This window comes from Mytilus edulis, chromosome 3, assembly GCF_963676685.1.
Source record: "Mytilus edulis chromosome 3, xbMytEdul2.2, whole genome shotgun sequence".
NCBI classification, from domain to species: domain Eukaryota; kingdom Metazoa; phylum Mollusca; class Bivalvia; order Mytilida; family Mytilidae; genus Mytilus; species Mytilus edulis.
Window position 1 is genome coordinate 4,586,566 of NC_092346.1, and position 14,981 is coordinate 4,601,546.

Consider the following 14,981-nt stretch of genomic DNA (forward strand, 5'->3'; position numbering starts at 1 on the left):
CAGCAGAAGTGCCAATTCTGACGGTCATGCATACTGCATTTTTGTGTGAACATAACAATATTGTTGAAAGGTTGATAGCAATGGGGTGGAATGATGGAGAAGAATTGTATCAAGAAGCAAAATAAATTCTCACAGGAGTTTATCAGCACATTATTTACACTGAATATCTTCCTTTAGTTCTTGGGGAAGAAGGTATGAACATGTTCGGGCTACGAAGTAAGCGATTTGGGTTTAATACATTATACAATCCTTCTGCAAATCCATCTACGAGAAATGCATTTGGAGCCGCAGTGTATCGATTTGGCCATTCTCTTCTTGGTTCTTTTGTTGAATCGTTTAACGAAGACTTCACACCACGAGCCAGGGAACCTATGGAAGACCATTTCTTCAGTACTCGTTTAATAAGAGATTTTACTACCTTCGGTCCAGATGCAATAGCCAGATGGATGACCACACAGTTCAAGAGCAGAACAGACCGTTTTCTGACCCCTGCAATAAGGAACAGATGATTTCAAACAATGCCAGGAAATGGCTTTGACCTTGGTTCACTTAACATTCAGCGTGATAGAGACCATGGTATTCCATCATATAACAGATGGCGACAGTTTTGTGGATTACAGCCGGCTTTACATTTTGGATCAGGTCACTTAGGTTTAACCAATCATTGTGCGTCTGCTGCTAGGGCATTACAATCTGTCTACAGGTGATTATATATTTTGTAGTTTTCGTAAGGTATAATTGGGAGCAAAATCAAATTTTTCTTCAAATCTCTGATGAATCCTAAAATTATTATTATAAAAGTATTGCGAAATTGTATACGTAGGTGAATACACATTCTAATGCATCAACGTTTGTAACGTTCATTTTGATTGGATAACGTCACTTTCTTACATGGCATCAATTGACAATTGATGCTATGGGACGTACGCGCAAGCGCGGACGGCATATGACAGATTTGAAATACATGTTTGAACGTTGTTTTCTGTCAGTTTCATTAGAATGGAGATAACAATATTGTATTTTAAGCTCCAACGGCATCAATTGGGGATTTGATAGTCGCAAATACCCGTTTACAGTCTCCGCTAACGCGTCGCCAGTAAACTTAATTTGCGACCATCAAATCCCCAATTGATGCCGTCGGAGCTTAAAATACAATTCAATTATCTCCTAATTCCTATGTTCTAAGGTTTTAGGACGCCTCCGGGTGCGGGAATTTCTCGCTACATTGAAGACCTGTTGGTGACCTTCTGCTGTTGTTTTTTTCTATGGTCGGGTTGTTCTCTCTTTGGCACATTCCCCATTTCCATTCTCAATTTTATTTTGATTCAATATTGACAAATATAGCAAACTGATTAAGCATTACAAAATAAATAAGTATAACATTCACATCTCTGAATAAAACAGAGAGACTCATTCAATTCGACAATTGAGTCTTTGAACCGTTCATGACAAAAGCTAGACAAGCGATAATGTACGTTACTAAACATCAAAATAACACTAAAAAGTAATTGTAATTTATTTGCTTACCAAGGTAATACATTCAAGAATTGAATGCTTTTTTTTTTTTTAAATTTGATAGGAGTTTAAAGGCGTTGATCGAAGCCCATTTTCTATGAAGTGTGGAATAGGAGCATTCATTTCTTATGATTTAAATTCAATGCTACAATCGCAAATTAAGAGTCATATCAAGCTTTTCTTGTTTTTTCACTACATTATGTTAACCTTGTTGCGGTTAACACTTGTAGCTTGAAAATTTATTGGCCATAGACCATTATAGTGGATAGCCTCGAGATTTTTGTTAAAAAAATCTAAATTAGGGATTTGTATGAAATATACATGTATTGTTCGTCTTTTATAATTCATAAAGTTTAAAAGAGTGTCCTCATATAACGTCAATGTCTTTCTTTGGAGTCATTAATGTCAGACCAATTTTATCAAAGTGTCCGAATGTGCAGATTTCTATACAATAAGCGTCCTGGGTTCTACTCGAATTGATATGGCAATAAAGCCCTTCACCAGTATTGTGCCATCCGTGAAATTATGATCGACCAAGGAATCAACACACGTGCGTGTACGGTGTATATTATTGACAGTGCGGCAACCTCAGTAATTTCACCGCCTCTAATGTTTATTATTCTCATTTTGTTTCAAATTTAACATTCAAGCAGGACATTAATGTCAAAATACTTAATCTAGAAAAGGAACATAGACAATGAATTGGAAGATTGAACTTTTATGTTCCATTTCATTGTTTATGTGATAAATATGTGGATATTAGGAAATACCTTTTCAGGAAAAACAGTATTTGAAGTTTGCATTCCTGACAAAGGTCATTATATGTTTTATTTACACATCGTTGTCAATATAATGGAATTTAATCCGACTGTTATACTGAGAGCATTAGCTAGCAATAAAACCAGGTTTAATCCACCATTTTCTACATAAGCAAATGCCTGTAGCATATCAGGAATATGACAGTTGTTATCTATTCATTCTGATGTGTTCGTGCTGATTTTGCCATTTGACTAGAGACTTTCCGTTTTTGAATTTTCTTCCTTTTTACACCACAATAACGATACTCATGATTAGTGTGACGTAAACTATTAATTATAATCGAAGTCATGTTTCATTCTTTTAAGCCATCCTGATGATATTGATTTATTTGCTGGGGGAATGTCAGAGACACCAGTACCAGGTGCTCTGGTGGGACCAACATTCAGATGTATAATTGGACTTCAGTTCATGTATTTTAAGATTGGTGACCGTTTTTTTTATGAGAACGCATTTGTTTCCACTGGTTTTACGGCTGGTTAGTATATGTTTTGTTAATCACAACTTTATTTTAATATTATTTGTTAACACAATATAACCTTTAAACCAATAATGTTGCAAAGACACATAAGCCCAAAAAGATGAATATATAGATATAAAGAGTTGTGGTATAAGTACCAATGAGATAACTCTCTATCCAAGTCACAATTTGTAAAAGTAAACCATTATAGATCAAAGTTCGGCCTTCAACACGGAGCATTGGCTCTAACAGAACAGCAAACTACAAATGCCACAAAACATGACTAGTAAGTGTAAAACCATTCAAACAGGAAAACCAGTTTTCTAATCTAAAACACGAGAAACGAGAAACACAAAGGCACCACATCATTACCATTCAAGTAGGAAAACCAGTGTTCTAATCTATATAAAACACGAGAAACGAGAAACATAAAGGCATCACATCATTATCATTCATTTCTACTACTGGAATTGATATTTGTTTTTCATAGCAATACTATGTTGAAACTACATGAACATATGGTCTGTTTAGGTTGGGTTTTTTTTAACAATAGGACATGTTTTTTTAAGAAACAAATATACGTTTTGAAAATTGAAGAAAAATTAACTGTTTTATTTCTCAGTTAAATTTTAGTCCATTACCCTGTAAACAAAAATAGAGAACAAAAGTATTAAAATAAAAGATCAATTCGCTATATATAAATTGTTCCTGATACACATTTTAATTTAAAAAAAAAAGTAAAATTGGAAAACTTTTTTTAACACCATTTAGCAAATAGTTATCAAAGGTACCAGGATTATAATTTAGTACGCCAGACGCACGTTTCGTATACATAAGACTCATCAGTGACGCTCATATCAAAATATTTATTAAGCCAAACAAGTACAAAGTTGAAGAGCATTGAGGATTTAAAATTCCAAAAAGTTGTGCCAAATACGGCTAAGGTAATCTATGCCTGGGATAAGAAAATCCTAATAAAATCAGTCCATATATTTTGTTTCCACCGATAAGTCAATTTTTTTTTTCAAATAGAAATGAATGCATTAATTTTTCAATGGACGAAACTGCCAAGTTTAAACAGTTAAGATTTACCTCAACTGTTATTCACCAAGTGCAAGAATCACATGAAGCCGATAAGAGATATACACAATTTTTAAAAAAAATATTTCTGCATTTTTTTCCAGCTCAATTGCAACAGATCAAAAGACAGTCATTGTCAGCACTTTATTGCAGGACTCTGGATGTTAATTCAATGCCTACAAATTCGTTTGAGTCTCTGTTAACTGGGTAATACTATAGTGTAGTTCTTTATATTTTATACTACTAGCATATAATTATTTATATAACTGAAAACGTCAGAACACTATTTGTGGCATTTTTTTTAGATGATATAAGTCTAAAATGATTCATGGAACAGTTAAATTTCATGGAAAATGCACAGGCATTAAAAAAAAAAACACATTTTAAACTGGAGAAAAAAAATAAAAAACGTTTTTGTAAGCATAAAAAGTAGTAAAATAAGAGAAATACATAATCCAACACGGACAGACTTTATTAAATGGTAAATCAAAAGCCCATACACATCAATCGAATGTAAAATAAGTCTATTATCCCTGACTTGGTACAAGCATTTTCTTGCATAAAAAATGGTGGATTTAAAATTTACTGAAATACATTATTTTTTCTAAACTGTGATTGAAGAACCTCCTAATTTTCTGTTACATTTCAAGTATAAGGGATCTATAACAAGATATTTGACGATCTAGATTTAACATTTATTTTTGTGGAATAGCTTAGGATCTGAACAATAACCATAATTTAATTTTCTAATAATATATTTCAAAAGTTCAAATCGTTAACAATAAACAGGAATAATCAGTATTCAGTTTACCTTTAAGAAGCTGGGTTGTCTAAATGTTCTACGATAGGTTTTTCTTAAATTTCTGTAAATGACCTAATGGTGAATGTTTTTTCAAATTTCAATATAAGAACTGAGGATTACAGACCTTGTTTTTACGTCATAATACATTGAAATTAAAGAAATCAAGGTTATTTATTTTAATTATATAACGGACATTTAATTAACCATCAAACAATAAACATTAGATATGTAATCATTCAACGAGAATTTGGTTTTGACCCATACATAGTTTTGAAATAGGATATATAAAGAGGGGTCAAGTGCCCTCTTTTTCTTGAAAAATGAAAGAAAAATGACATGATGAACAGATTTTTCGGCTGCATATGGAAGGATATTTTGAAAAAATATTTGGAAACCAATAAGGAAATTTTGCAACATGATCAGAAGGAATGTTCAGAATGAATAAATCCGGGTTACAATCTAAATCAGAGGGACATACACTATAAGAGGAAAACAACAAAACAACAGAAACACTGAACTTTAACAAAACAAAACCCCGCCAACATACATAAAAATGGACTATTTAGTTACAAATGCCGTATTCCTGATTTGGTACAAGATATTTCAACCAATGAATAGCCGGTTGAACATTTTCTATAGCTAGCCAAACCACTGGCTTATATCACAATGTTTAAATTACCACTGAAAGGACAACACCATGCGACAATACTGCAGCACCCCAAAAAAAACCCGCAAGAACATAAAGTACAGAGAAATACATGAATAACAAGAATGTGTACTCAGTACACAAATGCCCCACTCGCACTATCATTTTCCATGTTCAGTGGACCGTGAAATTGGGGTAAAAACTCTAATTTGGCATTAAAATTAGAAAGATCATATCATAAGGGACATGTGTACTAAGTTTGAAGTCGATTGGACTTAAACTTCATCAAAAACTACCTTGACCAAAAACTTTAACCTGAAGCGGGACAGACGGACGGACGAACGAACGGACAGACGGACGGACGAACGAACAGACGGACGGACGCACAGACCAGAAAACATAATGCCCCTCTACTATCGTAGGTGGGGCATAAAAAATATAAAAGAACATAACAACATGTAAAACGTAGAATAACAATGGACACCTCCCATGAAATTACGACAGCACACCAGGACACCACATACTAAGTATATATAAACTGTGGGTCCTATAAATAGATAAATGCACAAAAAAGCGACGTATTTTTTGTGACGTTTATATTATTGCTGGTAAAGTCTTAACAATAAAAAAAAGACGTTAAATTTATAGACAAGTACAAGAATTCTAAATGAAACCGTCAATATGACTTAAAATGAAAAAAAAACAGCATTTACTTTACGCTTTTTATTTTAATGGCGATTTTTCGATTGTTTAGAGGAATTAATACACAATCTTGTTCATTTCATCATAAATGCTGGTTCCACCAACAAGTCAAATATGTATTCGACCATATACGATTCAAGATACAGTCCTTTCGGGTAATTTATCGTTATAAGTCTCTTACCTACAATCATGTTTAAGTATGATCATTTCACTTAATATGTATGTTTTATGTTTTCTAAAGTGATCCATGTTTACCTTGTCAAGATTTTCCAAGATTGGACTTAAGACCATGGAGTAGAATAAACAATTATGGTTACCTTAGAGAGAGGGGAAATAAAAACAGAAGTTGGAAGAGCAAAAAATCATATTTAAAAGTGTCAAAAAAAATTTTGCTTGAAAATCCTGGATTCAGCATCATTAACCTTAGGTTATATAGATTTTTTTAGCACTTTCTATGGAACTATTGGCAAACTTCGCTTTGTTTACAACTTGTGAAATCTGGTATTATATATCCGTTGTCATTTGTGTGACAGATTTGCGTTAACGGTCATATGCATAATTGGGCGTGTAAAACGTTATAAGGGATGCACCATCTTTACGTAAGGAACCTTTGTGTTGTAGCGTCATTATAAACAGCAACCGTCTATGTAGAACGTTTTAATGAACAACGAAAATATGCATAATTGTGACAAATATGTTAATAATACATTACAGTTAATTCGAGTTACAAAGCAATGAACAGTACAAAGTAATATAACGAAAATATAACTAACTCCTAGGAAAATTAAAAAAATGAATGTCCCTAATCAAAATGCAAAATCAAATGCTTATACACATCAAACGAATGGATAACAACTGACATATTATTGACTTGGTACAGGCAGACCACACAGACCACAAACAAAGGAAGCCATGGGGAAAAATAATCAACCATAAACAAAATATATTTCAGATAGAATGGATTGGTTCAGACACAAACGTGTAAGATAAAACTAGACCTCACCTTTTGCTTATATAAGTAGTAAACTTGCAAAATTAAAACACAATTAAAATACGCACAATTTAGTTTGTAACAGGATAGACGCTTACTTGAACAGGTACGGCCTTAAACATTGCACAATAACATACACCGTACAACCAGCATTACAAAGTCCCAACGTGACTATATGTGAAACAATTTAAACAAGTAAACTAAAAATCTGATTTATAATAAAACTATCAACGCAAATTTATTATGACAAACCCTGAACTACAGAGGCATAAACATAGGGATGTCGTTGAATTGGCAATCATACCACATCTTATTATTTCTATATAGAGCGGCGGGGTCTAATATGTTTATGACAGTTTAACACCCCTCAAAATTGGGACAGTGGTTTAACAGTTTATCTTAAGGAAAAAACGAAAAATAAGAACGACGAATAAAGACTTACAGAAGGGGGAAAAAATGTCAGTTAATGAGTATACCCAGTTACTAAAAGCTAGTAACAAAAACGAACACAACACAAATTTGTGGATCAAAGATATCGGTATCATTTCACCGGGCAAAGTTACAAAGAGTTTATAAAACGGAGAAGAAATTTTCAAAATGGACAAAATCATTTAGAAGTGGAAGTCAAAATTCGAGAATTAAAAGTATTGGTGAAATGACAATGGTTTTTGGCCATCCTTCAATTCGTGGATAACAGCTAGTGCGACACAACCTATATAGAATAAGCACCTTCAATGATGATATTTAGTCATCAAGATGAACATCCGACTTGTCATGTTTTCAAATGGTATTGGTATAGTTTCCCTTAGTAATATTCCTTTCGATTTGATTGTACAATTAACCGAGTGTACAAACACAGAATATTCAAATGCTGAAAAAGGTCAAGAAAGTTTTTTTTATGCAGTGATATACGAAAAGAACAGTTTGTATGAACCAGATTAAAAAAAACTTTATCTAGAAAGGTCTTTAAGGCGGAGAGGAGAATCTAAATTTGGAACTTAAACATCCATACTAATTCCACTCCAAATATCGTAGATGAATACTATTCTGACCATTATTCTATGGACTGGTCGCTTCATTTATAACAGGGACAGTACATTTCACATGTTTCAGTTTTAAAATTATTTTCATATTATAACAATAGCCAAACATATGCAAGTGATCCTCGAAAATCGAAAGAATTCACAAACATATGGCAATAGTTATCAAAGGTACAAGGATTGTAATCTAAGACTCCAGACGCGCGTTCCGTCTACATAAGACTCATCAGTAATGCTCATATCATAATAGTTATAAAGCCATACAAGTACAAAGTTGAAGAGCATTGAGGACCGAAAATTTCCAAAACATTTGTGTCAAATACGACTCAGGTAATCTAAGCCGGGGATAAGAAAATCCTTAGTATTTCGAATATTTCATACTTTTGCAAACAGTTCAATTATAAAAATTACCATATATAATGAAATGCACGTCAACTTAAGACTGATATGTGAAAGACTGTATTGCAAAATGACTTTCTGTTTCTAAAAACCTTGTCACCAGAGATGCGTTTTGACAAAAAATAGCAGTGAAACCAATTCTAAAGATATTATGATATATATTAAAGTTTGACAAAACATACAAATCGAATTTACACAAAAGTCTTTTTTATATTACTCATATCGCAGTTTTACTTTTCCATTTTCATTCAGTTAGATAATTTGCGCTCTAATTTCGTTTCATTCACTGACTAATGCTCTATTGATTTTTACAATGAATTTTCCACGTGCGAAAAATAAATGTGCTGCCGTAGATTTACAGATCTAACATTCTTTGGCTGATATTAGACGAAACGTATATATATAGAATGATACATGGCAAAATCCGTATTGCATTCTGTATCACCATGAGAAACTAATATCAGTCCCGTGGGTCGTACATCCCGAGGACTGATGTTATTGTAGTCGTAATACAGCATGTGATACGGATTTTGCCATTATTTTTTTTTATCTGTTTATCATATATTTTGACACAATCATAGTCATGATATGTAAGAGGACACTCATTTGATTCTTAGGTGGGAGCCTATCAATATATACAGGCCCCCTTTTAGATGAAAATAAACAATGGTGTCTTATCACACATGAAAAATAAATATCCAAAGACCCCAAATACATTTTGTAATTATTTACAAAGGTATCAAATATTAACAGAACCTCCACAGAGAAGTATTATCATTTTAGCTTACCTGGCACAAAGGGCCAAGTAAGCTTTTCTCATCACTTGGCGTGCGTCGTCTGTTGTCGTCGTGGTCGTGGTCGTCCGTCGTCGTCTGTAAACTTTTACAAAGATCTTCTACTCTGAAACTACTAAGCCAAATTTAATCTTACATAGTCACAATCATAATTGGGGTACCTAGTTTAAAAAATGTGTTCAATGACCCGGCCCGCGTACAAAGATGGCAGCCATGGCTAAAAATAGAACATAGGGGAAAAATGTAGATTTTGGCTTATATCTCAAAAACCAAAGCATTGAGAGCAAATCTTATAGGTTGTTTTACAGAGTGTCTATTCGTCCGGCTAGCCGGACGAATAGTTAAAAATCTCTGTTCGTCCGGCCATCCGTCTGCGGATGCGCAAATCTTCAATATCAATAAAAGTGTCATGTGACACGGAAAGTGTCCCGGATGAGGTGTCCGATAACACACGAGCGTATGCTATGGACGTTTTGAGAATTGGAGATCGTTATTTATATTTAAAGATGTCATAGAGAAAACCAGAGAGAATGTGATTGCTTTAAACCAATGTATATAGGAGTACTAGTGATTCCAGAACAATAGCGTGTACATGACAACTGTGAGGAATAAGCCTGAAATCAAAGTGAAATTGATGATTTACCCCCATTTACCCCCATTTACCTTATGGAGGCAAAACGCATTCGGAAAAAAATACTATATCAAACTTGCTTGGATGCATTATTTTCAAGTTATACTACAACGGAGATCTATGAACATACTGATATGCCTTGACTGGGAATAAGACACCAGGGTTGGGGTTCCCCCCTTTTTTTCTGTTGTTTCTAATACACATTTTTTTTCTAAAATCGAAAACACAGTCCTATTTTTGGGGACAGTTACACGTGCCTGCCCTTTTCTCTAATTTCTTATGAATTTAAAATCGCCAAACAATTTAAATGAAGAATCGTGCATAATCATATGCGGACCTTACTTTAACCAAACTTCACAGAAACAATAAATTCATGATCTTTTGGAATCATAGATGAAGCCAATAATGATTGGCCCGACTATTTACCTTACAGGAAATTCAAAGGCAGAACATCAAAAGAGAGAATCATCACCCCCTACCCAAATTCCTTTAGATTATTAGAATAAAAAAAATCTGAATTAAATGTATAGTTTTTTTTTTCTATTTTATTAGAATGAGTTCTTTTTCATAAAACGATGTTAGACAATAGAATTATTTTAAAACAACTCGTGCTTTCTTTAAATCTTCAAAACACGATGCTATATCTTTATCATTAAATTATTGGCCGGACAAATAGCGAAAAACCGTAAAAATGCTATTTGTCCGGCTTGCCGGATGAATAGACATTTTTGACTATTTGTCCGGCTAGCCGGACGAATAGCCACTACCTTGTTTTTAAAGCATATACATATTCATTAGCGTGTGCAACATGTTCTGCAGATGAATCATCTTGCATTGAAACAATTTCCGTGGCTTTACCTTCAGATTGGTTCAAATAATAATTATGTAGACAAAAGGCATACAAACGAGATAAGCAGTTAAGACATGTCTGGTCCATTGAGCGTGTCGAGTATGTTTTAAATTTCATTGCTAAGCTTACTCTTATAGATTACTTCAAGGACAAGGCACTGCATCCTTTACCATGCAACTGAAATATTGTACTCTCTTCATATGATAAAACTGAGTCAAAGCACGATGTTGCGTCTCAAATACTAACTTAGTCCACACCATTTACTTTTCGTGAAAATAGCATTTTCATTGTCGAATAATTTGCCAGATACCTATTGTTCTTTTCTATCTTAATTAGTAGAGATCTGCTAGTTTAGTTTACAGCACAAACTAGAAAATCACTTCGTCGGTAACATTGCTGATCTGTCCCAAAGAGGACAGGGTATATTACATATGATTTCAATAGCTCAATAAGGGGTTTTGATGTTATTTGTTCTGCCAGTTGTTCGAATGCCGCTTCAAAATATTTAAACATTTAAACCAGTACACCTCTGAGCTAGATTGTATGGCTCAATCCACAATAGAGAATGGAAACGGGAAATGTGTCAAAGAGACAACAAACAGACAAAAGAGCAGCAAAGGGCACAAGGTTACCAATTGATCTTCAACGGAGCCAAAAAATTCCGCACCATTAGACTGGATTTAATAAACCCACTAACAATAGTATTTTTATGTAAAAAGATACAAATGTTTTGGAAATTTGATCACAAACTACTTTAAAACCCTTATAGCTTGTTCTAAAATGTTCTTCGAGTGTGTCATGGTCGTATTTGATCGGTATGATGAGGAAACATTGTACAACATCATCTAAAGTAAAAGGAGTTCTATTTCAAATGGTGGTAGATCTTATGTTCTTCATGACATTTTTACCCGTCTTAGAATGTTGTTTAGCTTCGATGTCGTATGTCTGTTAATCGCTTAACGTGATCTTTTTCCGAATATGACTGTTATACCGAATGTGAATTTGTGTTTCTATACGTGTCTCGGTATTTCGTGCATCCAACATTTGTGTATTTATTTTTGATGTTTCTGTTATGGTTTCGATTAGATAATATGTTATGGCTAATCGTTTGTAGTCCAAATTATTATGAAATTGCCTTTCCATAACATCGTTGTCATGAAAATTCTTTGGATTGCATGTTTGTTACGTAATATCTTCACTGTTCTTTGTTGTTCTGCAGTTTGCATGTGTGTCGACTAGCTATTATTATATTATTTGTCAAGTTGCGATTTCAGAAAGCTTTATATATTCAAAAGTAAAAATGTTTTACTCAACTTATGAAAATATTCAGGGAGCACATTTATATGATTTTTCATTTTAAAGCAACACTATGCACAGGATTTTTTGTTTATACAAATCAGTTTTGATTTAGAAGAAAAACCGACCTGGTCAGCAAATACAAATAATTACACTATTACAATTACAATTTCATGTCAATATTCTTGTCATGGTAAGAAAATAAATATGTCGCTTTGTTTTACGGTTACAGGGGAGATCTGATAACAAAGGAAACAGTATTTTGGGAGATAACTCTTACAATAAAAGGTATTTGACTAAAGAGAGTCATTCTCAAAAGCTTAAGATATTGGTCGAGTGGTAATACAGCCTGTGATACGGATTTTGCCATGTATTGATCTGTTAATCGTATATTTTAACACAATCATAGGAGACACTCATTTGATTCTTAGGTGGGGTCCTGGGAAAATATACAGGCCCCCTTTTAGATGAAAATAAGTTATATTGTCTTAGCACACATGAAAAATAAATACCCAATGACCCCAAATTAATTTTTATTATCATTTACAAAGTTATCCAATAGTAACAGACCATCCGGAAAGAAGTATTATCAGTTTTTGTTTTGAGGGATATGCAATGAACGTTTTCCCTCCTTTTCAACTATAAATTAAATATAGAGAATCAAAGAAGCCAGATTATTTAATTTCACTTTCAGATATATTGATGATGTTCTTTCCATAAACAATCCGAACTTTTCTGATTGGGTTCCATTAATATATCCCCCAGAACTAGAGATTAAAGAAACAACAGACACGGCTTCCTCTGCCTCATTTTTAGACTTATATCTCGAATTTGACTTACACAGTCATCTCAGTACCAGAATCTATGACAAACGAGACGATTTTAATTTTGAAATCATAAATTTCCCCCACCTTAGTAGCAATATAACAACTTCACCTGCATATGGGATATATATTTCCCCAACTTATTCGATATTCAAGAGCTTGCAGCTCCTACTCAGACTTTGTAATACGTCATCAGTGTCTGAGTAGAAAGTTGATGAAACAGGGGTATGTCAAAGAACGTCTCGTTCTTTTTCTAAAAAAGTTCATCGGAAGGTACCAAGACCTTGTTGATAAATATTCCGTATCAACTTCTCAAATAATACACGATGGTCTTGATGTATAGATCCTTCGTACTGATGTTGTTTATCATCTTAACAACGTGTTTTATAGTTCTTTCATTTGTCTTTGTTCTATTATTAATATTACTTTTACTGTTGAATGGTTTCATGTGATATCCGTTTCACACGTGGCTCGGTACTTATACATCTCGTCAATGTGTTTGTATTGGCTTTCAGTTTTTTGTGGTTTGTTTTGTATTTGCGACTTTTTGTATTTCTTTTGTTCTTATAACGTGACTCTGTACTTTAAAAGATCCCGTCAGTATGATATTGTTCTATTATATGTCATTATGATATATTTCTATTATGAATTACAATATACGTTGAACCACAAACGTCAAAATCATTCAATCGCGTAGTGGTATTAACTATTTTTGGATTTTTATAAATTCTATATATAACTTTTGGACTAGTTTAAATCTCGGTCTATTTCTTAAATTTATTCTTACATACTTTTGATTTTTTAACCCTGTATGCTAACATTCCCATGAAAATTTTAAAATTGTTTGTACGCACATTGAACGACAAATTTATGTGACGTATAAAATTTTCTGACGTCAGACACTCAATAAATGTGTTCGTAGATAGTAGATGTTTTTGTGTTCTGTTAAATTGTTCCTTTTAAAAATGGTAAACGATGATGACTGATGTACCCATATTTTGACTATTATATTTATTGTCTGTTTATTTAACGCATCAATGTAAAAATATCGGAAATTGATGAGACTGTCATTAAAGTGAGAGGGTTAGCGCTATAGAACCAGGTTTAATCCACCATTTTTACATTTGAAAATGCCTGTACCAAGTCAGGAATATGACAGTTTTTGTCCGTTCGTTTTTGATGCGTTTTGTTATTTGATTTTGCCATGTGATTATGAACTTTCCCAATTGATCTTCCTTTAAGTTCAGTATTTTTGTGATTTTACTTTTTTCTTAATAATATCGAAAAAAAAATAATTTAAATTTACTGGCAAATTTTATAATTCAGGATGATGAAACTCCTGTTATCGTGAATCCACCTTCGATTGTAATGACACACATACTGGTAAGCACACAAATTAATGGAGAAAGAATTGGTATTTTGATCAGTTTTCAAAATGATTTTTTTAGTATAAATCAGTGTCGCAAATAACCCATTTTCCCTAGCAAGTATTTTTCAAAAGTACAAACTTATTGATGTTACATTTCATATCATGTCAAGAATTTAATACAAATGATTTAGAATATGTTCCTAACGTCGTAACTACAATCTCCTTCTCTTTTCATAAATGTGACCTAACAAATTAGACTATTTACCAGGTTTTTAATAAAATGAACAACACGACGGTTGCCACATGTTGAGCAGGATCTGCTTACCCTTCCGGAGCACCTGAGACCACCCCAGATTTTTGGAGTGGTTCAAGTTGATAAGTCTTTTTATGTTGTGTCATGTGTACTATTATTCGTCTATTTGTCTTTTTTTTATTTTTAGCCATGGCGTTGTCAGTTTATTTTCGATCTATGAGTTTGACTGTCCCTCTGGTATCTTTCGTCCCTTTTTTATACAACAACTGGAAGCCATTGATAAAACTTTGACGTCATACGATATATGATGCCTCGCTCGGTATACGATTCAGGTTAAGCTGTGCGATAGGGTGTGTGCGATACGTGGTATGCAATAGCATAGCAAAACCTGTATCGCATACCCGTTTTTTTATGCAAAAACTTATTCATTACCGCATCTCTTTTAAATTAAAGACTCAAGTTTATATATCTTTAAAATCTATTTCCGATACTTATGTTACGTCATCAATGCTT

The 14,981-nt window shown here is 33.3% G+C and overlaps 2 protein-coding genes across 2 annotated transcripts in view; both read left to right on the plus strand.

Moving 5' to 3' along the window:
• LOC139515660 (uncharacterized) overlaps nucleotides 1-14,981 on the plus strand; it is a 207,419-nt gene that overhangs the window by 31,230 nt on the left and 161,208 nt on the right. The window lies entirely within an intron of this gene.
• On the plus strand, nucleotides 81-2,814 carry LOC139514424 (peroxidase-like protein). The gene is given in 3 exon segments (XM_071303640.1): nucleotides 81-477; nucleotides 514-703; nucleotides 2,640-2,814. Coding segments are annotated over 3 exon segments (762 nt in total).